An 18,416-nucleotide genomic window follows, 5' to 3' on the forward strand; every position below is an offset into this window, starting at 1 on the left:
CTTTCTCCAAGGTCTGGATTAGCCACCGCTGCTCCACGCAGAACGAGCTCGGGGGCGACGCTGCCAGCCAAGCGAGGATGGCACGCCGGGACCTCAGCTGGAAGGGCATCTGTCCCAGCACGGTGCCATGAAGCACCCCCATGCCCCCTGTGCAGGGAAAGCAGATCTTACACCCAGGAGCTTTCCCTGCTCTTCAGAAGGCTCGGGCAGGATGGGCTGAGGAGCAGCCACCCCTGCCCGTGCTGAGTGCTGCTCCTGCGCAATGGAGCGGGATGTACGGCCAGGGACGAGGCAAGATGTATCCCATTAGCGGGCAAGACGGAGGCATCTTCTACATTAGTTCAAGCGCTTTGCCATGCCACACACACCGGGGTTTCGGGGCTCTGCCTCCTGCTTTCTTTTCAAGGGCACTGCACTCACCAGCAGGCCACAGCATCCCCGCGGTGGGACACCCTGCACAGCCCCACGCACCAGACCAAACCGGGCCATTTCCTAATGCTGCGCTCGCGTGTGGACGCAGACAGGCTCTGAGGATGGACAGACTCCAGCTGAAACTGCTGTGGCACGGCAGGGCCAGGCGCCGGCACCTGCGCTCAGCCGGGAGCGGGCACGGGACGCCTTCAGGGAGGGTGACAGGCACAGGGGACAGCGAGATGGCGCGGCATTCAGGGTCACTTTGCTCCGAACGTGTGCTGGCTCCCGCAGACGCGTCCCTCCAGGATGTCCTGCACAATAGCTCCGCTTCAGCAGCAAAGAGTCCGTGTTGATCTTGCTGTCGCTTTGGGTAGCCGCTGGCTTCCTGCGGGCATGTACGCTGTGAGCAACATCCGATGGGGAAGGGACGTTGCAGGGAGCTTCACGTTTTCCGTGCTGGGGCCCGCAGGATGAGTAACAAAGGAAAATGGAAGGAGCGAGTGTGTGTGTCGGCGTCGCTGCTCAGAGCTGGCCGGCGTGTCCTGCGTCCCGCCGTGAGCCTGCCAACCCAGCGGGAACCCCGGCTCTGCGGCCGATACTCTCCCAACGGTCCCTTACCCACCGAAGTCATTAGGTCTAATTTGTTCTCCCTGCTGTTCCAAGGGCTGACGCTGGTTGCAGCATGGCTATACTGGGCCAAGGTTTCTGGGCACAGAGACAAAAGAAGGTGTTGGCTTTCGTCCTAGCTGCTTTTTAGCTCTCTGAAGATTTAGCAGATACCTGCAGATCACAGCATGGGACGACAGCTCCCTGCTCTCCCGCCTCTCTGGATTTCATACCGCTCGGCTCGTATGCCATAGGAGAGCACTTGCTCCTCCCAAGCTCCTGAAAGACCTGGAGTTGGTGCTTCGGTACTTCAACCGAGACTTTTTTAACAAGTGTGTCAGATGATACCGCTCTCCTACTAGGCAACTCTTCATTAAAACTTTATACTTTGGGAACCCTTTCACAGAAGACACACTCCAAGCGTCCCGCCCGTCGGACAGCAGCAGGCGGGAGCAATTTAGTAACGCAAAGGGATTTCCAGAGGGAGGAGAGCATCGAGTCCTGAACCTGCTCCCGACCAAAGGCGGCGGCGTGCGACCAGACCCCGCTGCGGCGCCGGGATGCTCGGAGCTGAGCCCAGCCCGGCTGCAGGGGAGGCGCGGGGCTCGCTGCGGCACTGGCCGCCTCTCCTACAACCGGCGGCAGAAGGCTGGGGCTCTGCGGGGCTGCGGTGGGGCACGGCGGACAGCTGAGCGCCCGAGATGTGGATAAACAGCCAGTTTTGGCCTGGAGTACTCTGACCAGCGCCCTTGGGCTGCCCTGGGCGCCCTGGCCAGCTGGGCTCCAAGGAGCGCGCAGTTCACACGGGCTGGTTACTCCCATTGAGTTGATTTCCTTGGGAAAGTGTTGCATGTGCTCAGCCTTAGCAAGCCAGTGTGAACCCGGTAAAACACATTTCCTTCCAAAAAAAAGATCTTTCATGGGTCAAGAGAAGAGGAAACTGAAGAGTGCTCGACACTTTGATTCATGCACATTCCCTTCCCTGCGCCAGTAATTTGCCTTTGCTCTCGCGACGTGCTCCTTCTCCGCTCCGTGCTCCTCTCCTCTAACCGCCCGCTGCCCTCCTGGGCGCCTGGGCTGCTCCATCGTCCTTCTTCCCTTCTCAGCCTCGCGCGTGCTTCAGTCCTGGGTGGGAGCAGTGGTTTGGCAGAGGGACTGGCGCGAGGCCTTTCACCCCAGCGGCAATAGCCTGTATTTTAGACACGGACATTCCCCGCAGTGACAAAACCTCTTTTCAGTCCCATAAAATGCCACCTGAAGTATGATGACCTGATGGAAATCCCAGTCCCTGGCTTCTTCTTGATGGGTCTTGTTAGTAGCCCTGGGCTTGGCTTGCTTCCTCTTTGACTCCATCACTTCTCATCTGCCAAAGTCTGCCTCGTTTAGCCTCCTACCGACCCCGGGGACAGCCCGGGACACTTGCCTTCCTCACAAAAAGGAAGGGACTATTTGTGCCTTATTGCTCACCACCGAACCTTACAGAAGAAACTGAAGGAGCCAAGAAGGGCCCCAAAGAGGACACCTCCTTCTGGAGAAAAACCAGAGGGCATGAAAAATCGGAAGCATTTCCTAAGAGGGCAGAGAGAGAGCGAGCGGATTTAGCTTTAGTGAGAACATCTTGATTTGCCTAAATACGTGAGTCCCTTATTAAATTGCTGTCCTGTTGAATAATAGTGTTCAGCAAAGGGACCAAAACTGTGTCATTCTAGATTGTAAATGAGACTTGGGAATTCAGTGGTGAGGGATAAGCCACAAGCCCAAAATGTCCTGATGGGAGAATGGCAAATTCAGGGGGCACGGAGAGACCCGGCCAGGCCACAGGTACGAGAGGCAGCGCTCGCTCGGGGCGGAGGTTGCAGCCTGGTCCCGAAGAGCCGAACGCTTCTAATGGGAGCAGCTGTGTTACTGTCGAAGCACCCTTCCTCCTGCCACAGGCACAGCCGCGCTGCCGGGCCCTGGGCGAGCAGAAGCGTCACTGGTGTCCCGCCGCACGGGGAGATGGTGCCGCGCAGGCAGGTTTCACATCCTCGCCAAGGCCGCCCGATTCCCGGCCTGGTGCTCATTCGTTAAAAACAGCAGTTTCTCAAAACTGCGGATTTGCAACAGAAACTGAAGTGCCACAACACGCTGGACTGAAGAGAGCAGTGTCCTGGCTGTCCCTGCCGCTGGCCACACAAGCAACTAAAAGCCACCCCAGGGAGATCTGCCAGCACAAAAGCCCTTTCTTCCCTCCAGGGTGGGTTTCCCGTTCCCTTCCTTACAGCAGCACCAGCCCAGCCCAGGTTGTCCCTCGACTCTTGCTCCCTTCCCGCTCTCCCAGCAGCGGCCGGGCTGGGATCAATGAGGGATTCAACCTCTTGAGCAACAGTCCAACCACCGAATCCTTCCAAGCATCACAGAGATGAACTCTGACCTGAACTCGTACTTCTACCATTTATTTACTTGCTCTTTTATTTTAATCTAGCACGTTTCACAGAAGCAACACAGCACCTCTCTTCACCGAACGCTTCCTCCCACCCATCCCATGTGTGCCACCTTCAGCCCCTTCCCACCGCCTGCCCCCAGTGAGGAGCCACCCATGTCCACCCCGCGCTCTCATCGCTGTCGGCTATCGCAGATTACACATTTCTTGCCTGGGGGATCCAGGACGCTGTCTAAGGTGCAGCTTTCCAAGCACGGAAAGCTGCAACCTGTATTGCGAAGCCTTGGCATCCTCCCTGCGGCGGGGCAGCACGCAGCCCGCGGTTCAGCACTAACGGGGCTCTCCTCGTCACACCCGGGGAACTACAACCTGGCGCCTTAGGAGAGAATTTGGTGTCCTCTTTCTGGAGGAGCTGGGAGCCGGGTCCCCGCACAAGGACCATCAGCTCCGAGCTGGAGAGGGCCCTGGCTGAGCAGGAACCCAGAGGCTAAATGGGAAGGACTGGGAGTCGGCGCTGCTTCGAAGCCTGTCCTGATATGAAATCTATCCTACAGGTGGGACACCTGATCAGAAAGGACTGGTTAATGTTTAATAAGTCACAAAAACATCCTGCGGCAGAGGCGCAGAGCGCTTCCCTCCCGCTGGGGCACTCACCGTCCTCCTGGCCGTGCAGGTTCTGCGGGCTGCGCATGCTCTCGTCCTGGCTGGGGCTCAGGCTGGAGTTCAGGTGCTGGTCAGCTGAGATCCATGTGGAGTCGTTCATATCAAAGTCCTCACTGCTCACCGATGTCTCATCCTGGAGGCAAGCAGGAAAGGGTTAACTTGCTGAGCTATTTTCCTTCCTCCTGTCTCTGGCTTTAACATCTCCTCACGCACTCCTTCCTAAAAACCATTCGGTGGGGCAGCTCCTGCCCCCCAAGAGCGCTTGCTCGCGCTCCCCACGGCCGCGGCGAGCAGCCCTTCCCTCCGGCCGGGCTGGAGGGGGACCCGGGCTCTGCTTCCTGCCTGAAGACGTGCCTGAGCAATGGCACTGTCTCTAATTGAGGACAATTAGAAAGAGCTCGCATCCTGTAGGAGCGGATGGCTGAGCCCTGCAGTTTACCCTTTAATCTCCATCCACCCCAGCGTGTTTCTGGTGAGGCAGCGGCGTGTGGGAGCTGAGGACAGGGTGCAACTCCATTGAAATGGCTCCATAAAACACCTCGGACGTTTTTGAAATCAAATCATCCGCTGCCCCAGGAATCACCAGAGGACCGGGACGGGCAGGGAATGGCCGGTGGGGCAGATCTGGATAGCGGCGCCGATCCCCACAGACCTGCACTGCCTGACGCTGCAGAGCGGGCTCCTGGAGCGCAGCCCCGAGGGGCCGCCCCTCCAGCCCTCCCCGAAAGGACATGGCCTCATACCCTGACCAAAAATGACGATGTGCACCTTGGGAAGGGGCTGGGGAGCGAGGTCCCCAGCGAGGCAGGGACGCCCCGGCTCGGGCCGGGGAGCCCGGCCAGCCACCCGCTCCCCGACGGCATAGATGACATTCCTCTCTCCCACTCCTGCAGCTGAAAGGACATTTTCTCTCTCCCTCTCTCTCCCTTCTCACTAACCTTTACAGTACTTCAAGACACAGCCCTTGGATCGCTTCCAGCGCCGGAAAGGTCAGCCACAGGATTTCAAAACCATCATCATAAAGGCAGCACTGAGATCCTGAATGAGAGGAGGGGCTGCGGGACCTCCCCGGGCTGAACTCTCCCAACACGCAGCTCGGGAGGAAGCAGATCCGTGTCCCCGTATGAACACGGTCCCGCTGGTGATCCCTTTATCTGCCTTCCTCTCCCCGCTCCCCTCCCAAAGCGATGGGCAGAGGCCACATCCAGAGCCCTGGGGTGCAGGGGAACACCAAAAATGTTTCCAGAACCGCTTTCAACTGCCCTTTCCTTTGATTGAAACATTTCAAAGCCTTGTAAACTCTCTGCTCTTATTTTTTTTTCCTCCCCCTGGTCCTCAGATAAAATACAATCCCCGCTCCCTTTCCTTGTAAGAAGCAACTGGCAAGCACCCCTCCAACCTACGCCTGCGCCTCATAAAAACTGCCCTGTCTGGCTGCCGCTGGCTGACAGCTTTTATTGTGAACAAACAAATGTCTTTAAAGACAGGTTTGTGCTTTTCCTCCCCGCTCCTCGTCCCTGCAGACACATCTGCTGGCTCAGGGCTCGCGCCCGCCCCCAGCCCACTCCCTCCATGTGCCTCCCGGGGAGTTTCCTGGAATTTACGGCTTGTGGAACCCTGCACGCACCGATGGACGGACGGACGGACGGGGCTCAGCAGCCCCACGCCCGCCCACCACCGGGACAGGAACACCCCGACCCCTGGAGCCACCGGCGCTGCCAGCCGGGTGCCCCCGGCAGGCCCCCGCGCCCAGGGCAGGCAGAGCAGGAGAGGCGCGGCGTCCCCCGGCTCAGCACCGCACCGCTGCCACGCCAGCCACGGAGCACTCCTGCCTCTCCAGAAACTCCATCTTGTACGTACAGGAACAGAACTGCAAAGGTCTCCCTGTTGCAAACTATAAATAGTCTCTTTATTGTAAGCATTTGCAGGGAGGCAGCCACCCTAATATCTGGCCTTCTTCACAAGGCTTACTCCAGATTACTGTCAGAGCTTAAGAGACGAACGCAAATGCCAAGGTCCTTGCTGCCCACAGTCTCTCACCTGGCCGGTGAGGAGGAGGAGCCCTGGGAGCGACCCGCGATGTTTTCGGCAGGCGTCCGGCTCAGGCACAGCGCCTGCGGGGCTCAGCTGGGGAGGACGCCCAGCCTCGGCACCCCGACCGTAACCTGGGAGGTGTCACGCTCTCCGCGCGCTCACGCGCGGTGGAAAAGCGGCGACATGAAGGATGCTTCGCATGCACATGCTATGTAAAGTGCTTTATAAATGTGTACAATTCTCTCAAGGTGCAGTAACGTTCGCCTATTATTAGAAATACTCTGCGTATCAAACCAGAAACTGGTAAGCTATAAACGACTCAAGTCAAACAAGGCCGTCGCGCGTTCACGAGTCCAGGATCCGGCCACCAGCAGAAAGCGCAGGCTGCTGCTGTGGGACCCTGCCCGGCGGCCCCGTGTCCCCAGCGTCACCCCCTGCTTTCCAGCCAGGGCCTGCTGCTTTCCAGCACGAACTCCCTGGCCAAAACGCCAACGGGACAAACGTCCCGGCAGCGCGCAGCTCCCGCAGCACAGCCCACCCCAAGGGAATGCAAAGCCGACCGTGCAGGCGGCGGCGGGGTGAGCCCTCCACGGCAGCGGGGAGCAGCCAAAGCCGGCGGTGGGAACCGCCAAGAGAGCATCTCCACTGCCTGCAGGCTTGGGGCAGCTCCCACAGCTCTGCCCACGCCGTGGTGCCCCGGGAGCTCCTCACACCTTTGCGCCTCCTCCCTAAAGCAAGAGAAAGGCCCCGACCTCGAGCGCGGCTCTGGCCGTCCCCGTCGCCGTGGCTCTGGCAGCCTCCGCTGCCCCTCGGCTGCATCCCTTGCTGCTCGCTGGGACACGAGAGGCCACCAGCAAGCTCCCTCCTCAGGACACCCCTCGGAGACCAAAGCTAAGTGTTGCGACCTCCTCATGCTGCCCGTCAGTGCCAGCGGCAACTGCCGGCACTGCCCCGCTCGCGCCAGGGACAATCCCAGGGGCGGGAGGCCCCGGCAGCAATGCCCAGAGCACCGGCTGCCCAGCCCCGGCCCAGGACCGGCACCATTTCGGTCTGCTGGAGCGGTGGGATGGCAGCGCAGCACACGTCCCGGCATCAAAACACGGGACACCAGAGTGGGACCAAACTTTCTGACTGGGCAGGCAGCTCTGAATTTCCCCTGGATGCCAACAACCTGGCTGAAGGCTGAGCCTCGAAGCGGGCTGTGCCGTCCAGCCAAACAAGGAAGCGTTTCTGAACAGCAGCAACAGCTACGACTCGGAGCAATACGGTAAATCTAATCTACCCTTCCACCCTCTTTTGGCTTGCAAGTCAGGCAGCTCATTCTTTTTCCTCTCTGGGTTCTCAGGAGAATTCTCTCTGCTAATTTCTTCTTTCCTGTAAACAAACTTCAAATGAAACTTTCATTAGAAAACAGAACACAATCCATTACCAGTGCCTGTCTCAGGACCAGCCGCCTTTTGCCCAGTTCCACGCCACTCGTGGCACAGATGGAAGCGACGGTGGCCGCCCCAACCAGCCAGCCCAGAGCTGAACCCCGAACCCCGGCACCGCCGCTGCCGCCCTCCTCCTTCCTGCCTTTCCCAGCTCTCCAGAGAGATCTCCTCACCCCGCAGTAAAGTCCCATCGCTTTGTTTCCAACGTTCAAGGGATTGAGTGATCAAGGGTCAGGCAACGTGCGTGCAGCTCCTCTTCTGCAAGGGGAAGTCGGATCCTGCCGGTGCATTCACAGGCCACACCCAAACATCGGAGCAGGGCTCCCGGCACCGCGCAGGGTTTGGAAAACAACATCCTTGCTCCTCTCCTTATCTACAGTCCAACATTCACAGCTGCTCCGCAGACACTTGCAGCCAATATTTTCTAAGCGGCAAAGGCAGACGCTCACATGCGCGGGGCTCACACTCTGCATTTCTGTCCCACTTTCCATTCACCAATCTTCGAGCACCGCGCGTGCACGCGTCTGCTGAGCCTCTCAACTTCCCTCCGAGTTAGAAAAGTATTCTTCCTATTCTAGAGCTGGAAACCCCGGGCACCGACAGCCGCCCCGGCTGGCCCAAGAACACAGCGAGTCGCTGGCAGACCCAGGAACACAATCGAGAGCTGCGGACCACAAGGCTTTAAGTGCCAGGCAGTGCTCCTTCACCGGCGGCTCTCCTTCCTGGAGAACCACCTCCCATCGCGCGGGCTGGAGCAGGGCAGGGGGGAAGCTACTCTTATAACCGTATCTCGTAAATATATGCAAGGCTATCGGTAACCTGCTTATTTTACAGCCAGGCTCAGTTTCTCGGGGAGTGCCTCGCAAGTCTCTCTCCAGTCATCGACACGCTGTGCCTCACGCTTAATATTCCAGGCTCTGAGTCGCAGGATGGTTTATTTTCTCTCTTAGAGTCCTTTTATGTCAAAACGCGTCCTTTCACGCCACAGCCTACTATCCCGATGGGATTTCCTTCCGTGGAGCAGGAACCGAGGCTGTGCGCCACGCAACCTCCCCAGCACGCAGCCACGCTCAGCTTCCCACCAGAAGCAGTCGTGTTTTTAGAGTCAACAAAAGGCAATGTGTGACCGCCAGCCCCCGGAGCCGCTCCACCGCCGTGCCAGCGCGACCTGCCCGGCACGGGCAGCCCCCAGCCCCACCAGCCCCGGGCCGGGGCAGAGCCCCGCCGGCCGCGGCAGCAGCACGCTGCGCGGGGACGCGCTCTCAGGAAGGCAGCCTCATCTCCGTCTCAGCAACTGTTTAAACCCGGCCCTCTGAGCATGCCAAGAAGGTATTGAACCAGATTTGACCCTAACTTAACCAGTTCGGCGCAGAGAAAGGCTTGCTAATGGAAGATAAAACACCCCGGGTCAAAGATTGATACTGCAGCCGCACATACGGTGGTGGTCGTTGCTTCAAAGAGCCCGAGAAGCCTTAAAGCACAAGGGTGTACGCTGGCTGCGGTGGCAGCGAGCTGTGACTGCGCTGCCTACTCGCGTGTGCAATTCGCACACCAAACAGAACATCCCCAGCGCTCTTTGTCAGGTCACTTACGGCCTCATTTTCTGCAATTTCTGCTGGTTTCTACGGGACGCGGCAAACCCCAGCATTCGTTAGTTCCCAAAAACGGGCAAAAGAGTTAATTTAAAAGGCGAATGGCAGAGGAAGGGAGGGTCACCACCTCCTCCCCCTCCCCAGCAGCCCCTCTCCGGGGAGCCCCCAGCGCTCCCAGCGCCCCGAGCCCAGGCCGCGCCGCGGGGGAAGGTCCGGCGGCCGCTCCTGCTGTTCAGCGGGGAGGTGCTGAAGGCGGGGGCCGGGGGGTCCCGGGCAGCCCGGCCCCGCGTCCCCCCCGTGCCCCGCACCCGCCTCCCCCGCACCTGAACTCGCTCCCAGCCGGGCAGGGCGCTGCTTCCCCGGGCGAGGCGGGGACGGTGCCTGGCCGCCCGGTGTGAAGGGGCCCCCTGCGCTTCCCCGGGCGCCGGGGGGGGGCGGCCCGGCTCCGGCGGGGGGCCCCGAGCGGAGCAGCACGGCGGGGCCAGCGGGACCCGACGCCTGCCCGCGCCGGGACGCGGTTCCCACGCGTGTCCCCCCGCGGCGGCGAGGAGCCGGGCGAGCATCCCGGCCCCGGCCCGCCCCCCGCGCCCCTCCGCCCGCAGGTAAAGAGACAGAGCCGCGATGGAGACCCGCTCCCGGCGTGTGCGGGGCTCGGCGTGCGGCGGGGATCGACACGTAAGTAGGGCTTTACCTCCAGGGAGGCGGCTATTTCCAGCACAGTCCCCGCCCGGGGCCGGGGCGGCGATGGCGGCGGCGCGGGGCCGGTGCCCGGGAATTGATGGGGCCGGAGCGCTCCCGCCGCCGCCTCCTCCCACTTTCTTCGCCGCTTTTGTGCTCTTCCGGGGAAGGGGGAGCCGCGCCGGGCGCCGGGAAGGGCGCCCCAGCCTCCCCCCGCCGCCGCCGCCGCCGGCCGGGCGACCCGCAACTTCCCGGGGACGCGGGGCGGCGCGGCCGCTCCCCCCGGAGTTGGGGCAGGACCCCGCCGCCGCCCCCCCCGCCCCGCCCCGCCTCCCCCCCCCCCCCCCGCCCCGCAACGCCGCGGCCGCGTGGAGCCCCCGCACATCGCCCCCCCTCCCCCCCCCGCCCCGGGGCCGGGGCTGCCGGTACCGGAGCCCCGCGGGCGGGCGCCTACCTGGAGCGGGGGCTGGGGCCTGGCGGCCTGCGCCAGCCCGGCGGCGCGGCTGGGAGAGCGGGGCGGAGGGACGGAGGGACGGAGGAGGGAGGGGGCCCGGGCTGGCGGCGCTCCGGAGAGGCTGACAACCAGCTGCTGCCCGGGGAGAGGGGCCGGCGCTGCGGAGCGCGTCACTCCCGGCTCCCGGGGGGGGGGGCACCGGGGAGGCGGAGGGGGGCGAGCGGGGCCCGGCCGCGGGCGGCGGGGGCGGGGGAGCGGGGCCGCGGGGGGCGGGCGCACCGGGCCGGGCGCGGCGGGGGGCGCGGGGAGCCGCGCCTGGAAGAGCACATTGTGGAGGGCCGGGGAGGGCCCTTCCTCCGGGGAAGAGACAATGTCCAGGGCCGGGCGCCTGCTGGAGAGCCGCGGGAATGCACGGCTCGGCTCGGCTCGGCTCGGCTCGGCACGGCACGGCTCGGAGCGGCACGGCTCGGAGCGGCGCGGCGCGGCCCGGGGGATGCAGCCCGCCCGGGCATCCTCCGCTCGGCGCGGCCCGGGGGCTGCAGCCCGCCCGGGGACCCCCAGCCCGGCAGGGCTGGGCACAGCACGGGGGGCTGCAACCCGCCCGGCTCGGCTCGGCTCGGCTCGGCTCGGCTCGGCGCGGCCCGGGGAGCCGCAGCCCGCCCGGGGACGCCCGGCTCAGCCCCGGGAGCTCGGGGCCGGGCAGCGCCGGGGTTCGGCCGGGCCGCGGGGCGCAGGTTGCGGGAGTCCCGGAGCGGGGCACCCCGCGGCCCCCTTCCCGCGCTCGGTGGGCGCAGCGGTGCCCGGGCCCCGCGCTGCCTCCTCTGCTGAAGCCTTTTGTTTCAGACGATTCTCCTGTCGCACGGCGGGAGCAGGAGGGACCCTACTCTGCCAGCAGCAGCATCGCTCAGCGCTGCAGCCTCTGTCTGAACATTGGATCTCGGCTGTCGTTAAATCAGCGGCGCTTCGGAGCAGCTCCTTGACAGCAAGGCTGCCCCCCGAGCTGGGCCGTGCCCCCAGCACAGCCCGGCACAGGGCACCGTGCCGCCAGCTCCCTGGGAGGGCTGGGGATGCTGGGGCCCAGCTCCGGGCTGGGGATGCTGCGACCCAGCTCCGGGCTGGGGATGCTGCGACCCGGCTCCATGCTGGGGATGCTGCGACCCAGCTCCGGGCTGGGGATGCTGGGGCCCGGCTCCGGGCGGGCAGTGCGTGGTGTCCTGGCATCCCCCGGGATGGTGCCTGCTCCCGAGGGCAGCAGGTCAGTGACCTCCCGCCTGGCTGGGGATCGCCGCGATGGGCGCCAGCATCCCTCTCCCCAGCCCATTTCGTGTCTCTTGCTGTTTAATGGTTACGAAGGAAATTTTTACGAAATAACCCAAGTGTAACGGATTCAGCGGCGGAGCCTGCGGTAGGCCAGTGCCAGAGCCGAGGATGGGAACTGCCACATTCATGTTTATGGCTTGTTAGTGCGGATGTCCAATTATGATGTTTTCTACTCCAGCGTTAACCACCTCCCTGCCAGGGAAAGCGTGCAAGGGAGGAGGGGCGGCTCAGGAAGATCCGAGGCTGGAGGTGAAAATGGGTATCGCTGGCTATTGCATCTCCACCTCCTCCAGGCTGATCTATGGAGCCAGAGGCTGACGGGCGAGAGCAGAGCCCTGGGGGCCTCCCGCGCTCCCGCAGGAAGCGGCCGGCCGGGAGGGCAGCGGGCTGCGAGCCCCCAGCCGCAGGGGCCTGCTCCGCGCTCGCTTCCAGCTCAATGGCTGCTGCTCCTCCCTGAAGCTAAAATAAAATCCTGACCATTTAAGGTGAACAGGAGACTTGCCGTGGACCTCGGCAGAGCGGGCTTTTAACCCCTTCCCAATGCTGGGCTTTGTTTACTCCTTGCGCTCCCTCCGGCTTCAAGCTAGACCGGCTTAAAGCCCTTTGGGAGAGCGGGTCCCCGTGGGAGCGAGGCGCCGGCCCCTCTCCTTGGAGGGCTGGCAGGGGACACAAACCAGCCAGGGTGCGAGCTGGAAGCACAGTCACTATTCTGCGCTGCCTCACCATGTGGACACTCTTATTTTATACTAAGTGCCTTTGTGTGGGTTAGGTTAATCCACTTTGGAAATGGATTAACCTAAATTTCACATCGGCAAACTTAGTGCCGAGCGGCCGCGTCCACACAGGGAGCGAGGGGGGAACAGCAGTTCAGCCATGGCTGCTGGGCAGGAGCTTCTCCCCGGGCAGGGGAGGGGTCCTGACCCCCAGGGGGTCACCGCCGTTACAAGTGGGGTCACGAGCCCGACAGAAACGCAATTGTTTGTGCCAGCGCTCGGGGTCACGAGGCTGGCAGAAGTGGGGCTCACCGGCGGAAGAGGGGCCGGCTCCAGAAACAGCCAGGGAAGCTTTGGGAAACGGCACGCCAAGCTCCTTTCTAGTGGGTATTTTTCGGATTCAAATTATCTAGGGGGGAATAACTGGCAATTAGATATAGAATTGGTCATAATAATCTATCAAGTTGTCAGGAACAAGGGTAAGTGCCTTACGGGATTACATGTTAAGAAAAAGCCACCATAACAAACCAGTACTACTGTTATTGTATTATATATATAATATACATCAAATATATTATTTATGAGACGCTTCCTCCCCTCTCTGCTCGCAACGCGTTCATTACTTCTGGTCCCTGCAAACCCCTTCACACGGACACAGACCTGCCCGTGCAGAAAACCGGGGGCTCCCTGCCGGGCTGTGCTTGCCCGGACAGGGTCCCGTCGGGTGCCACCGGAGCCCGAGCCGCGGGTCCGGAGGAGAGCCATGGGCTGGCTGGGACGCCCCTGCGTACCAGGCAGCGACGCTTCCGAGGGCAGCGCTAACGATGCCCTGACCTCATCTGTCGTAATTTCCTAAGGCAAGGCTCTGCAAAAATACCGGGGCTGCTGTCAAACCCAGGAATAAACTACATTTAAGGCGCTTCGTAGGAGCTTAATTGCATAGTTGTGTCGTTGCTGAGCGGGGCACAGTGGCGAGAGCAGGGGACTGCAGCACGGCAGGATCTGGCCATCGTGCCAGAGGAGTCACTGACTCATGCGCAACCTTGTGCGAGTCACTTGATGTTCTTGTGCCTCTGAGAAGTAGGTTAAATAACAAATGGGACCTCCTGCATTGGGTCCTCCGTGACCATCAAACCCCACCGGGCAACAAGCATTAAAAAGCGAATCTCTCAGGGGCGAGGCCAGTAAGGAAAGGGGGGCAAGAGGGACGGCGCTGCGGAAGAGCTGCCGAAGGAGGGCCCCGGTCGCACAGCACGAGGGGGATACACAGCTTCTATCGGCAACACATTTTAACTTATCTGGCAGCCAGAGCAGAGTCAGGAAAAAAAGGAGAGTACAGATTTGGGAAACTTTATTACAGACCAGATTTGTTGTGGGCTGAGGGCTGTATTCCCACTTCATCTTGGTCGCTCCTTCTGTAAAAGCAGCAGTTGTTAGCATCTGGCATATGCATGAATAAAAGGGGTTTTTTTCCCAGGAGCCGAGCCCCAGAGATGGGAAGGAAATGCGGCGCCGTACTTCACGGGGTACACCAGCCACTGCCAGGGAGAGGGGCAGGGAAGGAGCTGTTTCTGTGGGTGGCCTTTGCCTTCCCCTGAGTACAGGGAACGGGCGTTTGAGGGGACAGGTCGATCGTGGCCAAGCATCCCCTAACACCTCTTGCCAAAGCCTGAACCCACAGCGCCGGCAGGAAGGCCTGCATTGCGCTACACACTGAGGATGACCCTCGCAGCTTCTCTCTTGGCCACCCAGATCAAATCGAGTCAACACAAACACAGCTACCACTAGACCCATTTTAGCCGTTCCCAGACCGTACCACGTTTTTCAGAATCCATCTTTGCGAGTAAAACCGACTCCTCGGAGACACGCGCGCTCCTTCTGCGCGCACAGGGCTCATGACGCGGGTCTTGGGAGCCCGCGCAACCAGGCAAGGTGCAGGCCTGCCCGCGCAGGTTTAACAGCGGCGGAAACAAAAGCAAGTACACGATTCAAGGTTAAAAAGCTGAACCACACAGCTTCATCTTCTATAATAACGGAAATCATTAATAATAGTTCGCGCTCTCGAAGTAGTTGCCATCCAAGCTCTTGAAGAGCTTTATTAGTCAGCGAGACCTCAGAAGTCTCTCTAAGGTATTATCCCCTTTTTAAAGGGAGAAGGCAATTAAGAAGCAGCCATTTGTGTGACTTGATCAAAGTCAACACGCAGCACGTCAGCACCTGGGCTTGGGAGACGACGCAGAAAACCTCGCCCTGCGAAGCTTTCCACAGTACGGGATAAATTTAACTGGCTCCGTGAGACTATGCCATGGATGTTAAATGCTTTCATCACCGTGCGGTACAGGTCTCTACTTTTTCCCCTGGGAACGTTTCCTAGCCCCACTTTACAGGACCCGCACCAAAACTTTGTTTCCAGTTCTACTGGGAACATCTGCCTTTGATGCTGGTTACCGCACAGGGAGCGGGCAGCACCTCTCCTCACCAAATACGGGAGGCACTTGGAAGAAATGCTGAATAAAAGAAAGACAATGTGGTTTCTGGCCCTACTCGTTCCGTGTTCCCAGAAACAGGCTCCAGCCGCTCGGCTTCAGCGGGGTGCTCGGCTGGGGACCGCGCAGCGGGGGTGGGCGTGCGCAGAGCAGGGCGACCCGTTCCAGTCCCGCGCGGGTGGAGCAGCCCCAGTGCGGAAGGGCCTCGCTGCGGAGAGCGCAGGGAACCCACGCGGCCTTTGCGTGGGCCAGCCAGTTCGGGACCCGATGGCCACGTCGGTGCAGTGCTGAGCTCCGCAGAGTCACCGTCACCAGCCCAGGGGACTCCACACTCCGCAGCCAAGTGCCACCGACCCGTCCTTCCTCCCAGGCACCCCCACCGCAGGCTCCTGCCGCCGGGTCACGGCTGGTCTGCCGTGCCCTGCTCCTGCTTGATCCGACCCGGCCCTCACCAGCATGAGACCCACGGCTCCGCCGAGAGTGAGACAAACTGCTGAACATCCCCCAGCCGCTTCCCCGGGGCCTTAGTTAAGCTGCGCAACACCACGGCGAAGTGAACCGAGCGTGGGAAAGGGACCAGCTTCTCTCCACCGGTGCGCAGCTACCAGTGAGCAACACGGACCAGACCAGTCGCACGCAGCGACAAACACACCCGAGCACTTCAGGAGGACGAATTGTGCCTAGCATCACTGGAATCGGGCAACGCCGCTTGATTTAACACCTCCTTTCCTACAGAAAATAATGCGATTTTCCCCAAAACTCCAAAGAGTCGGGGTCTTGGCATCACATCTCATCTGAAGATGAAAGCTGCAGCGGCAGGATTTATCCCAGCCAGCCCAAGTCCGGGTCTCAAATTGTTTGCTTGCATTGAGCGTTGCATTGAACAAACACAAAGCTCACCTGATGCAGCTGCGCTGGGGAAAATACTGTAATATCTACACAACGGGAAAGAAAAGCTCTGAAGTTTTTACTAGCTGGGAACGTCAGAGTTAATTCCAACAACAGAAATGAGTTGACCTTCACTGAAAGCAAGACATTCACACGGGTCTGAAACCAGGCTAAATGGTTTGATCGTCTGACCTCCTGCATCTCATGAGCCATCAAGGCCAAGGATGGAAGCTTGCTAAACTATCTTTGCTAGTGAAGAGCGCTGTTATGAGGGCCGGACCTGCCTCCCCGCTTTTGCCTGGACGAAGTCTGTCATTTAGGGCAGAATTTAAATGTGTCAGGCAAAGCCCGCCTGTGCCAGCAGAAGCGGCATCTCCACTAGAGGGCTTTGCTGATGCGGGCCTCGGAGCGAGCCGCTACCGCTCAGATTCAATCTGTATTTCCAACAGCTGTGGTCACGGTGCCTCTGTGCGTACGGCCAATATTCCCTTTTCTTCTGCGTGTAAGGGTGCATTCAGGGAACTTCTCTAGTGCTCCAAAATGTCTTAAAAATTAACATCAGAGAACCAAGATCTTCCCAAGCCCAAGAAAGGCCTCTTGAATGAGTTATCTCATCAAGTTGATTTAGAGGTATTTATTCCTGAAGATGTTTAACACCCTCTTTAATGGACTGGGAAGTACCTTATCATCCTCATGTGATGCAGGCGCATCATCCCACTTCCTTCCAAATCCTGACTGCATGCTTCTGCCTCCTCTGCCCATCTAGGAACACATACAGCCTTTCTTTGGGATCCCTTCACCAAGCACTCGAACAGATAAATCCAGGTCCCGGATCTCGCACAGCAGCCGCCAGCTCTGCCAGGTTTGGTTCTGGTCTCTGGACTGTGTGAAACGAGACGTCTGCAATTCTCACTAGTGAACTTAAAGACTGAAAATGAAAAGCTAGCGTGCCCTCTCTTGCAGCCGCTCGCTCCATCCTCTGCTGCCTCCCCCGGCCCAGTTCTGCACCCCAGGATTAGCGTGGGGAGGGATCCGAAGCAGAAGAAGCAAGCGAGCTGCCAGGGGAAGATGCATTTTAGCTCTTCTGGTGACATCGGAGCCTTCTGAGACACTGAAGCGAGCAAACACAATAACGCGCGGACCAGGGAGACGGCAGAGCGGGAGGAGAAGGACTTAACATTGCAGACCAGCCTCTGCTCACGAGGCTCCGTGAGCTCCCAGATCCCGCAGAGGAGGCTCGAGCCTCAGCAGCATCAGCGGAAGCCAACTCCCTGTACATCCGCGGGATCCGAACCCCTGCGTCCCCCTTCCAGGATCACCCGCTGTTTGGATTATTGCTTGAAATCATGTTTTGAAAACCACTTCACATCCACGCACCGTCACGCACCCCAGGTCTGCAGGGAAGTTACTGGAGGGGTGGAGCGTGTGACGGTGCAGGACAAGGCTCTGTCCCGCTCAAGCGCTTCCACGTCAGTGTAGCAAAGCCATAGCAGCAAGAAAAGCGCTCGTGCTCTTTCCCGCCCAGGAGCAGCTCCTGCCATTCACTGATTGCATGACCTCTGTCAGCACGCATTGCAGCGACCTTTGAAAATGTTCCTGTGCCGTGTGAACCTGGTTACGCGGCCCTGGACCGGGTCTGCCAAGGTAGCAGCCACATCTCCAGCGCAGAGAGCGAGTCTGGCATTGCATGGATTTCTCCTTTCAAAACCTCCATATTCCACCAGCCACCAGTGGAAATCATGCCCCCAACAGCGTGGCATGGAAATAAATCCAAGGCTGAGTCTGAGTAGGACAGAAAAGAGTGTCTGGAAAATGACTGCAATAAACTCGAATAACCGATCATTTTAAAATGCTAATATTTATCTTTTGAAAATGAGGTGGAAGGATCATTATAGATAAATATCAAATATCTTCTTTTCATTCCTTTTCGCTGCTAGATTGGGAAGGTCAGAAGTTCAGAGACGCTTTAATGCCTCAGTGGATACCCTGAAACGTGGCTAACTCGGCCCTCTGGGGAAAGGGTATGGGGCCCGATTCGCCTCACACATCTGAGAATTGGTATAAAACGGGAACGAAGGAAGGCTCACACCCCAGCAGCTCCTGCACGTTCTAGCGAACCCAATTTAAGCAACATGGGTCACGGCTGTTTTCCGTCACGCCAGAATAAATGCACTGACTCCAAGGAAGCCATTGCCATATATTCTGCAGGAACTCTTCCTTTTGTGAGCTCCTCTCCTGACTGTTTGTCCCTAAGCAGAGATAAAACGCGTTCTCTGAGGCTCTTCTGGCCGTGCTTCCTCGCGGGGACACTGCTGCCCTAATACCGACGTGCGTAACAGCACTAATACATTACAGCTACCCGCGCACTTTTTTTTTCCTGAATAATGACATTAAAAGGCCGCTTTGGCATAAATTCATTCGTTGTTACCCCAAGTGAAGCAAGTTCCTCCTGGTGCTGCTGCAGACAAATAATTGCTTTTGGCAAAAGCCAAGCCGAACACAAGTCCGTTGCTTAATTTATTTCTGTTATCACCACCAAATGCTCGCGAGCGCAAGGCAGCGAGGTGGGATGGCAGCAAAGCCGAGCCAGAGAGGAACCGGTATCGTTTTGTAAATGCCGATATATAAAAACCACGCAGTGTGTATTTGCATAGTGCAAACAAACTTTAAAAGCCGGTTGTATTTTCTTCCTTTTTGCATTTGTAGCAAAGTC

The 18,416-nt window shown here is 59.6% G+C and overlaps 1 protein-coding gene across 3 annotated transcripts in view; it reads right to left on the reverse strand.

The window, feature by feature from the left end:
• The window catches only part of NOL4L (nucleolar protein 4 like), a 62,148-nt gene that overhangs the window by 13,728 nt on the left and 30,004 nt on the right, over positions 1–18,416 (reverse strand). The window contains exons 1-2 of one of the 3 annotated variants that reach the window (XM_087750008.1): positions 10,297–10,432; positions 4,097–4,238 (exon numbers count right to left, since the gene is read on the reverse strand). In XM_087750008.1, coding sequence (XP_087606134.1) covers positions 4,097–4,205 — 109 coding nt within the window. In that variant the 5' untranslated portion in view covers positions 4,206–4,238; positions 10,297–10,432. Of the gene's footprint in view, positions 1–4,096; positions 4,239–9,855; positions 10,078–10,296; positions 10,433–18,416 lie in introns of those variants that run through there. The other 2 variants (XM_087750010.1, XM_009471486.2) reach the window with 2 other exon arrangements.

Source organism: Nipponia nippon, unplaced genomic scaffold (assembly GCF_047370975.1).
Source record: "Nipponia nippon isolate SJK-2023a ecotype South Korea unplaced genomic scaffold, ASM4737097v1 scaffold_13, whole genome shotgun sequence".
NCBI lineage: Eukaryota > Metazoa > Chordata > Aves > Pelecaniformes > Threskiornithidae > Nipponia > Nipponia nippon.